General features: G+C 37.7%; 1 protein-coding gene across 1 annotated transcript; it reads left to right on the top strand.

Moving 5' to 3' along the window:
* Nucleotides 1-397: 397 nt before the first annotated feature.
* Nucleotides 398-7,619, top strand: LOC102006937 (olfactory receptor 5B3-like). The gene is made up of 2 exons (XM_013506400.1): nucleotides 398-1,300; nucleotides 7,593-7,619. Exons 1-2 carry the CDS (start codon nucleotides 398-400, stop codon nucleotides 7,617-7,619), a joined length of 930 nt encoding a protein of 309 aa, XP_013361854.1.
* The last annotated feature ends 5,089 nt before the right edge of the window (nucleotides 7,620-12,708 follow it).

Here is a 12,708-nt window from a genome sequence, read left to right as displayed (position 1 = left end):
TCACACATCTGCAGAAGTTATTGATAGGAGAGCAACTTGGAAATGTCAGTTTTCATTGTGTTGGAGAGGGGAGAGTTTCCTCTTCCACATACCCCACAGTCACATTACCCTGGTTAATAAACTGTCTATACTTCAATTCATAAATTAAAATTTTTAAATTTTATAACTGACACATTAGTGTATGTAAGATTCAAAAGCGTGTAAATGTGCACACAATTAATAGAATCAGCTTGCTTTTCAAGATAATGCTTTTTATGGGGAATCTAAAGTGTAAAAACTTCTACAATAACAGAATACATATGATGCTTATACTTTCTGCTTTCAGTTCGGTATCGTTAGGCTTCTGTTTCTTTTTTCCTCTTTGCTGCAGGCCATGTAGAGGCTCCGGACAGCACTGATGGAGAACAGGACAGAGGTGGCAGAGTTCCTCCTGCTGGGGCTGACCGATGACCCACGCCTGCAGCTTCCCCTCCTCATGACCTTCCTCCTTATCTACACCATCACTGTGCTTGGGAACCTGGGGATGATCCTGCTGATCCTCCTGGACGCTCGTCTGCACACCCCCATGTACTTCTTCCTGGGGAACCTGTCTCTGGTGGATTTCTCTTCCTCCACAGTTGTCACTCCCACAGTCATGGCTGGGCTCTTCACAGGAAACAAGGTTATTTCCTACAACGCCTGTGCTGCTCAGATGTTCCTGTTTGTAGCCCTCATTGGTGTGGAAAATTATCTCTTGGCTTCAATGGCCTATGACCGCTATGCTGCAGTGTGCAGACCCCTGCACTACACCACCACCATGACCACAAGTGTGTGTGTGGGTCTCGTCCTAGGCTGCTATGCCTGCTCATTCCTGAATGCCTGCATCCAAATTGGAGACACTTTCAGTCTCTCCTTTTGTAACTCCAATATGATCCATCACTTTTTCTGTGATATTCCACCAGTCATGGCTCTGTCCTGCTCTGACAAACACATTAGTGAGCTGGTTCTTGTTTATCTCGTGAGCTTCCATATCTTTTTTGCCATCTTGGTTATCTTAACATCCTACATCTTCATTTTTGGCACCATCCTGAGGATGCACTCAGGTGCAGGACCTCGCAAGGCTCTGTCCACCTGTGCCTCCCACTTCACTGCCGTCTCCATCTTCTACGGGACTGCGATGTTCATGTACCTGCAGCCCACGTCCAGTCACGCCATGGACACTGACAAAATTGCCTCTGTGTTTTACACCATAGTCATCCCCATGCTGAACCCCATGGTCTACAGTCTGAGGAACAAAGAGGTCAGTAGAGCCTTCCTAAAAGTCAAGAGTGCATTGATTTGTTGGGAGCCAAGTTAGGTGTATGATTTTCAGATTATCTTTTCAGGTCCTATCATTCCTGGATTTCCTCCTGCCAGATCTTCTTCAGGTACTGTGTTGTATTCAAGTCCATCTTAATATTAAATTATTGAAGCAATACTCTTACTCAGGCAAAAGTCTTTTGATATGGACAAAAAAAAGAAATAGTTTACCCAGAATGAAATCCAGGATGAGAATGCTGACCATGTCCTGAGGTCAGATGTCAAATGATCCCCAAGGATACTGAAGAATATGTGCACAGTACAGTGTGGCTCTTCTTTTCCCTTCCTAATGTCAAATATGTTGTAGGTTTGCCAGCCTTTAACATAATATGTGTTATTTGTGACAGTTAATTATATACATTTATGTGACTGGATTAAGAGATACTCAGGTATCCAGGAAATAATCCTGTGCTGTGTCTATGAGTGTGTTTCCTGAGGAATCTGTTAGTTAAAGCAGCAGATTAGTAAGGAATATCTGTCCTTGTTGAAGATATGAAAAAAATCAAGGCAGGGCAAGTTCCCTCTCTGTCTTCTGTCTCCTTCTGTCTGTTTCCCTCTGTGTTTCTTTCTTTGTGTTTCCCCCACACACTTCCTCTCTGTCCTTTAGGAATCCATTGTCTGACACTTATGCATCAGTTAATGATTTGTGTCCCTTCTTGATCTTTTTTCTCCCACACTGACGCCACGCTTTTGTTTCAGCCTCAGTGAACCCTGAGCCAGCCTTGTTCTGAGCATTGCTGACAGAATATCCCAGGACTTTACAAGCTCTCTGTCATATGCCACAGTGCGCTTAACACACATCCTCCTACATGTCTGTACCTCTGCTGTTGATTGTGTTTCACTTGAGAACCCGGATTAAAACACTAATGATTCAAAGTTGTTATTTAACATTTGAATTGAGTGGCAGAATACAATTTTTGCTAAGATTTCATTAATTTTGATGAAATTCTTAGAGTCCTAATTTGAGAAAATATTGTATATTACAAAGTGAAGTGGTTCTCTTTTTGAACTCCTTTCTAAGATTATTGGTACAAATCAGGAATACTTAATGACTACATTCACTATAGGGAATTTGTATATGGACATGATATGTATTGAGTCCTCTTTTTTTTCACATTTCCATTCCCCCCTTTCAAACTCCCTTACCCTCCCTGGCCACAAAGCTTGTTTTTCATTTTACCCTTCTTTTCTAATTTTTTTCTTTTCTTTCCTTCCTCTTTCCCCCTCCCTACTTTCCTTTTCCTCTTGAATGTTTTTTTTTTCCTATTTCACAATATCTATTGTACATTTTTGTTATTTATATTTTTAGTTTCTCACACCAGAAAGATAATGATATATTTACACATATGTGGTTGATTTGTACCACTTATGATTATGGTCTCAAGGTCCATCCATTTAGCTATAAGTGTCTTGATTTTATCTTTTTTATGGCTGAGTAATACTCCATTACATTAAAAAATACATTTTTTTAAAAAAATCCATTCCTTGGCTAATGGGTATTTGGGTTGATTCCAAGATTTAGTTATTACAAATTGTGCTGTTATAAACATGGGTGCACATATATCACTGTGGTATTACGCTTTTAATTTTTCTGGGAAAATATTCTGAAGGGGAATTTCTGGGTCAAGAGGATTGCTAATCCTAGTTTTTTGGGGGAATCTTAACACTAATTTCCACAGTGGTTGCACTAGCTTATACTCCCCCCAACAGTGGAGAAGTGTTTCTTTTTCCCCATACCCCTGCCAGCATTTGTTATTAGCTTTTTTCTTGATAATAGCCATTCTCAACACTCAAAAATCAATAGCATTCTTGTACACAAATAACAGACTCACTGAGACAGAAATTGTGGAAGGAACACCCTTCACAATAACATAAAAAATGAAATACTTATGAGTCAATCTAATAAAGGAAGTAAAAGATCTCTACATTGAAAACTACAGTAACATGGAAAAAGAGATCAGAACTCATATTAGAAAATGGAAAGATGTCCCTTGCTCTTGGGTAGGAAGAACTAACATAGCAAAAATGGTCACACTCCAAAAATTGCTACAGAAATTTATTGTGATCCCAATACAAATACCATTAACATACCTCACAGAATTATGGAAAGCATTCTCAAAACTCATTTGGAACCAGAAGACATCTAGAATAGCAAAAGCAATTCTGGGCAACAAAGGCAAGTCAGAGGACATCAGAATCCCTGACTTGAAATTATATTACAGAGGTACTGTGATAAAACTAGCATGGTACTGGCAAAAAATAGACCAGAGGATCAATGGAATAAAATAGAAGATGTAGAAACAACCCCCAAAGCACTCAGCCACCTTATTTTTTTTTATTCATAAATATTTTATTTTATTTTTTTATTTTAAAGATAAAAGGAGGGAAACATTAACAGACATACAACATTTTACAACATATCACAAGCACAATACAGACAATACAGAGTTACAAACAAAGTGGTAGGGAATTAACAATGGTGGTTGTATTACATATTGATATCTTCAAAGTCAGCCACCTTATTTTTGACAAGGGCCAAACATGTTCACTGGAAGAAAGGTAGCCTCTTTAATAAATGATGCTGGAAAAACTGGCTTCCTTCATGCCAAGGACTAAAACTAGATCCAAGTCTATCACCAGGCACTAAACTAAAATCAAAATAGATATAAATATTAAAACAGAAACACTAAATTTGCTGGAATGTAGAATAGATAGAACTCTGGAAGACATAGGTGTAGACAAAGATCTTATTAACAAAACCCTAATCTCATAGGAACTATCACAAAAAATCAAAAACTGGGATCTCATCTTATTAAAAAGCTGTTGCACAGCAAAAAAAATCTCCAATAGGATTAAAAGACACCCATAGAGTGGGAAAATATTTATGCTAGCTGTTTTTGAGACAAAGGACTAATATCTAGAACATATACAGAAATGAAAAAAATCAGGCTCCCCAAGTTGGAAGACCCAATGCAAAACTGAGCATCTGAAATGAATAGACACTTCTCAGAAGAAGAGGTAAAAATGGCAAATAAATATATGAAGAAGTGTTCAACATCACTGGTTATCTGAGAGATGAAAATTAAAGCAACTCTTTTTGGATTTTAATGAGCCTTGCCTAAATCTGCCATCTCACATGAATTAATATTGATTTCTTTTACATCCAACATATTCATATATAAATTTTCTAAAGGATAAAATGCAGTAAGAAAATGCAGAAAGTATATCAATATTTCTAATATAGTCTTGTATAACTATACATTCAGATTAAGAATTAAGCCTGAAAGACAATAATATTATACATTTTTCTTTCTGTGTGTACCTTACATTGTAATGTTTGCCACACAGCTTTACTTTAGCTCACATTCTCTCTTTCACTGTCCTGTCTTTCTACCCTTTATATTTGCATACCGTTTCTTCACATCACCAATCAAGCTCATGCCACAGGCCCTTTGTACTTGCTGTCCCCAGCATGGATTTCTCCCTCCACTCAGAGCTCTGACTCACTGGGAACCTGTCACAGAATCCTTCCCTGTCTTCCTTCTTCACTGCTCAGTCTCCCCTCATCAAGCACACTGGCCCTGCCTCCTAAGTCATTCTCTGCAGTTGTTGTCAGCCCTTCGCTACTCTTCATGCTTATTTACCTTCCCCAAGAGAATGTGAGCTCCAGGACAGCAGTGACTGCATCAGTTTTCTCATAACATGATCAGTAGCTGAGAGTGGGTCTATTGCACTGCAGATTCCTCAGGAACATTTGTTAAGTATATGAAAATATACTCGAGCTTTGATATTGTAAAAACATGTTAAGCCCTTGAATCACTGGTTATGTTAGTCAGTCATGCATAATAAAAATGTTTTAGATCAAAATTTAAAGCATCTGAAGAGACAGTGTTCATTTTGTGATTTGCTGAAACATCTTTTCCTACCTTCTCAGACTCCTCACTCCAATCTGAAAGATTCCTTGGAAATCCTATCATGAAAATAGAACATCTCAAGCCCCTCATTATTTTTATTTAAAATGTCTGACTCATTAAGTCACAAATGACACCAAATAACTACTATTTGGTAATTCTGAAAGATACATTGAGCTGGGCATGTTGGTACATGCCTGTAATCTCACCACTCAGAAGTGTGAGGCTGGGGGACAGCCATGAGATTGAGGCCAACCTGTATGACATAATGAGTTCAATGCCAGCTTGAGCTACATAGAAACACTCTGTCTCAAAAAAAAAAAAAAAGAAGAAGATAGATACAGTGAATATAAAATATCTTAAAGGTAATATATCTAGCTATATGTATACCTAAAATATAAGATATCTGGTGCTATTGTAGCAATTTCTACATACACACATTATAGAATTGACTGATATGATTTTAAATGTACATGTAGGAAATATACATAGTAACCACTGTTAGTAGAACACAAACTACATTCAGTGTACTCATAAAAGTGCAATCTTTTTATTTTCCATTTTGATCTGAGAGCTCAGTAGCCTACAAAACCTAAGTACAGCTTTGTTTGTCCTGACACAATTTATTTATATTCACTTCCGTGCCTATGGTGACTGTTCTTGTGTGGGAATCATTTCTCATTCTTTTGTTAGTATTATTGAATTTTAAGAGTTATTTTGGATTTATACAAGTTTTCAAAGTAGGGCAGAATGTTCCCATGTGACCCTGCAGCAGGTCCATGATAGACCACAAAGGGCCAAAGTCCTCATTCTGAAATATACAATATTACTCTACTTGACCCCAAGGAACTAATCAACTGTACATAACTGCAGGATTTTAGGAATGAAAGACTATCAAGGTTATCTGCGTGTGCTCACATAGAAACCCCACAGGTCCCTATGAAACGGAGTCAGAAACGTTTAGCCATAGATAACAGGGAGCCGGTGAAGTGACTGGCAGAGCCAGAGTGATGTGACCACAGGCATGGAAGCTGGCGACCTCCGGTGGATGGGAGAGGCAGGAAAGGGAGTCTGCGGAGAGGAGGAAGGACCCTGAGAGACCATGGATTTCTGCTCCCTGGGATTATTATGCACTTCCGGTTCATACCACCGTGAGTCAGTATGAGTTGATGTGACTTCCAGGTGTGCCGAAGTTTATGACAGCGGTCATGGTAGGATGTGACAAAAACCCTTGCTGGTCTCCTCTGTGTTACAATCTTATTTGACTGTGCTACATTTATTTAGGTAAATTCACCAGTGAATCCACCTGAATCGAGTTTTTGCTTCTTAGGAAGTTTTTTTTTTAATTTTACTACCTCTTTTTGTATACTTTTTATGAGCTTACCTTTCGTGGTCATTTTGACATTGGAGAAGAGCCAGAAGTCACAAGGTGACAGATCTAGTGAACAAGGTGGGTGAGGATTTTCATTTGACAGGAATCGCCACAACATTTTGAATCAAGCTGGCACATCCAAGAAGCCGGAAAAAGACACCTATGAAGGAGGACTTCCATAAGGAATTAAAAGTGCCAAGAAGGATGAAATACATGTGCTCAGTATGAGGGGCATTAGTTTGTAAGTTGTTAATGGCAATGTGTCTCTTACTACAATTTATTTTTTAATTTAAACACACCATTTTTTTACATCTCTACCTTCAGCAAATAAAAGGTGACTTTCAGGACAGACGTGGAAGCTTTTAGGTTGTTTATTGAAGACTTCGGGATCAAAACCCAAATCTCTGAGCTTATCTGATTTTTATGCATTTTGGCCAGTGAAATCAGGAGAAACCAAGCAAAATCACTACACTTATGCATTTAACAAGTATTTAAGAGAACTGTACACATGATGTGCCACTTATTTTGGGACACTATGACAAAAAAAACCCCTCAGACTAGGTAATTCATAAGCAACAGAAATTCATTTCTCAGAGTTCAGTAGGTTGAGAAGCCCACCATGTTGGTGCCAGCAGAGTCAGAGCCTGGTGAGGGTTTGGCCCTCCTCAGGAACCTTGTTGCTACATTTTCAAGCTGTGGGTTGTGAGGGAGGAATGATGCTACGGTAATGTCACATGGTGGGAAAGAGTGCTGTGCTTCATATAGTGAAAGCGAGAAAGACCAAAAGGCCTAGCTCATCCTCCAAGCCCTTCTATCAGGGCCCTAACTGCTACAGTGGTGCTAGAGCTCAATCACTAATTTAACTTGATTATTTTGTATGGTCTCACTTCTTACTATCATTATCCTGCATTCCAGACTCCAGCAAGTGAATTTGGGGTATTACCACACATACTTTCAAATCCTAGCATAAGGTCACACAGATGCTTGTTTTCTCTTGAAGTTTCTTAGGAATTAGCACTGGGGATATTTTTGTATCTATATTATTGTCCAGTCACACTAAGGGTTACCAGGCTGTCCTTACTACTGAAAATGCTCCTTAGTATTTTAAAATCTAATCAGTTTAAAGACCCAAACCCAGAAACATTAGAACCAACTCAGAAACTCATCCATAAAATTCTACTCCTCTAGAGCCAAAATCTTGGATATTGGATTTACCAGGTAATCAGAACCAGCATTATTTGTAATATATGCTTCCCCTCCCTCTCATCCCCCCATCTCTCAACCTGGCTCATGTGTTTATTGAAAATAAGAAATCCAAATCCGTAGGTGGCTGGTATGTTCAGGACCTGGGAGAGCTGAGAGTTTCCTGATTAGGGCAACTGTATAATAACAAAGGTGTTTCAACAGCATACAAAATCTCTACTTCAACTGTCTTCAGGAAAATCCAGGGTGAAAAGGAAAATGCTCTGCACTAGGGAGGAGTTTGGAAGACCAGTTTATTGTAACACTAGCGGGCTGATGGGAACCAGTTCCAAATCATCAGCCCAGAGTCAGTCTTGAGTTCAGTTTAAATACAGTTTGTAAGCAGAAAGTATAAAACTCACAGCTGGTTCCTACATGATTGGCTACGTGGATTGCAAGAATTAAGTCATATATTGTCAGGTAGATTTGTTTTAAGCAGGTTTACCCAAAAGGAATTGTTTACCATTAGACAGGAACATCCTGGGAGGGAGGGGTTTTAAACAGAGTGGGTATAGTTGAATGCATCTTTGACTAGGCCAGTCTGTTTTGGGCATAACGTATAAAGTTGTTGAAGCAACCCAAAATAAAACTAGCTATATGCATATTTTAAGTGGAAAACCACAGATACTCAGGCTGGGTGTGGTCAGGTTGACCTGGCCAGCTATTTGGAAGAAGCAGCAGAATGCAGTCAGGGCTAACTCAACTTAACACTCTAACCATGTGGCAAGCAGCCTGGACATAATCACAGACTGTTGATTGATTTTTAATTTTTACTATAAGATTTTTATAAGTTTGCTATTACACTATGATATAATATCCCCACATTTCACTCTATTACTGTCACAAAATACATCCCTGTATACTTTGTTCCCATTAAATGAAGTTATCATTTAATTTCTTATTCATCTATAAAACTATGTAGGAAAAACAGAATACTCACAAATGTAAACAATAACATTGATTTTACACTTTTATATAGTTACTTTAACTAGTTTCCATTATTTGTTTTCTTATACTAAATTTTCATTTCATTCTAACTTGATTTTTATTTAAAACTGAAACATAGTACTTTCATATGTCTGTGACATGTTATGTGATGTTCATGTGGTTTAAGTAACTTGTGACTTAATGGATTCTATCAGTTTCCAGCTGCAGGATTTTTTCTTTTTACTGTTTTTGCCAGAAAAGCTCCACTTGGCTGGATTCTCAAACTTTATTTATCTCGGAAGGTCTACAGTTGACCATTTGTTCTGAAGGATTTTTTCAGAATATAAATTTGTTTCACAGGTTTTTGTTTTACTTAGTTAGTTACTTTGTTTTAATGACATTTTCTTAACTAAGTCATTTTACTGCTTCTGGATTTCATGGTTTCTTATGAGAAACAGCCCATTAATCAGATTAAGAATCCTGTCTGTCTTGCATGAAAATATTGTCTGTTTCCTGCTGATCCTATGATCCTCTCTTTGACGGCAAACAGTTTGAATACAAAGAATGAGTGAATCTCTCCCTGCTCACTCTTAAGATTTGCATCTTTTATGGAAGTGGAAGTTCGCATCTCTTATCAAATTTGAGTTTATGAACTTATTATTCAATTGTTATTCTTTATTCTCTTTTTACCAACCAATTTGAGCTCCTTTTGGAACTCAAATTATATATCTGTTGTTGCACTGGTGGTGAACAATGAAGCCTTGGGTTCCATGAAGATTTGTGGAGGTTGTTTTTTTAAAGGTAAAACAAAATTTCATAACAAAATGGTACAATAACAGTAGTTAACATATTACATGTTCTTATCTTTAAAGTAGTCACTCAGGGTACAAGACATAGGTATAAAAAATTCTCCAATTGATATTAATACAAACCTTTCTTTTTAGAAGTTGATTTTTTTTGTACCTGGAATTGAACTCATGACCTCATGTTTGCCAGGTAGGTACTGTTCCAGTGAGAAACCTTTCTTTTTAATAAACTAGGAGACACTAATATTATAGTGACCTGCATTTTCTCCCTTTTCCTCACTATCCTTTCCCTTTTCACCCATCCTAGTTTCTTTTTCACTTTGAACAGTGTCTTCTTTTTCACTTTAAACAATGTCTTCCTATATCTATTTTACATTTTAGACCTCATTTACTCTTTCAGTTTCTCACACCAGGGAGACAACATGATCTTTACACATGTAAATCTGATTTATTTCACTTACTAGTATGATCACAAGTTGCATCCATTTACCTTTTCAAAGTCTCAAGTTTATCCTTCTTTATGACTCAGTAGTACTCCATTGTATAAAAATACCACATCTTTTTAAATCCATTCCTCGGTTGATGGGCATTTGGGTTGTTTCCAAAATTTAGCTATTACAAATTGTGCTGCTATAAACATGGGTGCATATATGTTGCTGTAGCATACTGTAGTATTGTAAATTCTTCTGGGAAAATACACAGAAAGGGAATAGCTGAGTCAAATGGAACCCCTAATCCTAGTTTTCTTTAGAAATCTCACACTGATTTCCACAGTGGTTGTACCAGTCTACACTCCCACCAACAGTGGAGAAGTGTTGCTTTTTCTCATGATGAGATACCAGTTGTTGATTTCTTTGGACTATTCTGCTGCATCTTTAGCATACAAATAATGCTAACTGTATTACTGTGTGAGATCGAAAAATAGAAAGATGTAAAATTGAATACCAAAAATTTTAAATGGGAAAAATGGAGTGCATGTAGAGCTTTCTTATCCACATTTTTTCCTGAACTTCTAGTCTGTTCTTATTTTTCACCATAATCTTAACTGCTATCATTTCAAAAACTTGTTATAAGCAAAAATACTCTTCATAAGCTTTGTAGTAAATATAAATAAAAAATTTAAATAGATAAACCCATTGTTATAATCAAGGAATCAAAGCACACTTCTACAATATATTATCTAATCACTAGTGAAAGAAAATGAAAGAAACTATAATAAAAACAAGTTGCAAAATGGCTGTAGTAATACACTATCTCTCAATAGTTGACTTGAATATAAGGGAACAAACCCTCAGAATGAAAGAGAGCAAATGAGATTAGAAAAAGTATCTAATTACATATTGCTACTCTGAAGCACATTTCACGTGTAAAGACAACACACAGACCAAAAGATATTCCTTCTCAGTAGAATCCAAAAGAAAAAAATACCTGAAGCAGCCATACCTCCTTGCACAAAATATATCAGCATTACCCTGATACCAAGCTCAGGTAAGGGTACAAAAATAAGGAAACAAATGCTCTATATCCTTGAGGACATAGACACAAGTCTTCTCAGCACAATTTGAAAACACTGAACCAGCAGAGTATTATTCAGCATAACTGGGGCTGGGGATGTAGCTCAGTGGTGTAAGCGCCTGCCTGGCAAGTGCAAGGTCATGAGTTCAATCCCCGGTACCTCAAAAAAAGAAAAAAAAAAAAAAAAGAGAGAGAGAGAGATTATTCAGCATAACAAAATGAGATTTACCATAGGAATGAGAGGATTGATCACCATATGCAAATCAATAACTGTGATATAACACATCAACAAAACAAAAGAAAATGACCCATATGGATGGAGACAGAGTGAGAGCAAGAAAGAGAGAAATACAGAATTTCAGAAACAAATAAACTGTTGGAATGAATACATTATTTCAGCAAAGCTGAAGAATAAAAAAAATCTAAAAATATAAAAACATTTCTATTGTGTCATACCCAGTTATCTGAAATAGAACTCAAGAAAAAAAGTCTTCCACAATAACTGTGAAAACTACTCTGCCTGGCCAAAGAAACAAGGAACAGTTTGAAGGGAAGACCTGCAGAGTGAGAAAAATATTTGAAACCAAAACACTTGAAAAGGAAGTGATCCCCAGAGTACCAAGAACCTCCACAGCACTTGATAACAAAAACCAAGAGAGTGATGGAAAATACCAGTGGACCAAAAGAGACATTTCTCAAAAGCAGACATACTTAAAAAAAAAGATCGATGATATGTGAAAAATGTTGAACTTCACTAATCATGAGAGAAAATCCAGTCAAAGACATTCAGACGTGTCCTCACTGCAGTAAGAATGTCTTCATCACAAAGACTGCAGATAAAGAGACCTACCAAGGATGTGGAGCAAAGGGAAGCCCTGGCACTGTGGGTGGGAATGTGAATTAGTACAAATACTGTGGAAATCTAGAGTAGATTAAGAGTAGAACTACTATGGGATCTTTCCTTCCCTCTTCTGCATACAAATCCAAAGGAAATGAAATCAGTATGCCAAAGAGATTCCATGTTCCTGTGGTGATGAACTGGAAACATGGACATGTCCATCCTGAATGGCTACAGGTGTATGTGGTGCATGTGCACCAAGAACCGTAGTCATCCAGAAAAGAGGGAAATTCTGTCACCTGGGACAGTATGGATATAGCTGGAGTCATTACGCTAAGTAAATGAGCCAGGTTAGAAGATGTTACTGAATAATCTCACTGGTTTATGGACTGTAATGAAGATGAGGTCATAGATTTGAGAGGTGAATGAAGCTGGCTGGAGAGAGCAGGGCAAGGAGGGAGGGGAAGGCGGATGAATTGTTGCTAAGTCGCTGCGGGGGTAGAGAGCTCCTGTGTGCCCCGGCAGAGTAGGATGACGATAGATAACAATTGTGTACTGTGTTCTTCAGGTGGGTAGAACAAAGGAGGAGCTCACTGTAAAGAATAAATATTTGGAGGAGCAGACTTATGTTTTTTTGTTCTTTTTTTCGGTACACGGGAATCAAACTCTAGACATCATAATTGCCAGGCAGAGACGATTCCACTGAGCTATATTCCCAGCCCAAGAGCAGACTTGTTGATCTTGGCCTAAATACTACAA

This window comes from Chinchilla lanigera, unplaced genomic scaffold, assembly GCF_000276665.1.
Source record: "Chinchilla lanigera isolate Chin_1 unplaced genomic scaffold, ChiLan1.0 scaffold00110, whole genome shotgun sequence".
NCBI classification, from domain to species: domain Eukaryota; kingdom Metazoa; phylum Chordata; class Mammalia; order Rodentia; family Chinchillidae; genus Chinchilla; species Chinchilla lanigera.
The sequence above is the reverse complement of the archived record's forward strand: the minus strand, read 5'-3'. Positions and strand labels throughout refer to the sequence as shown.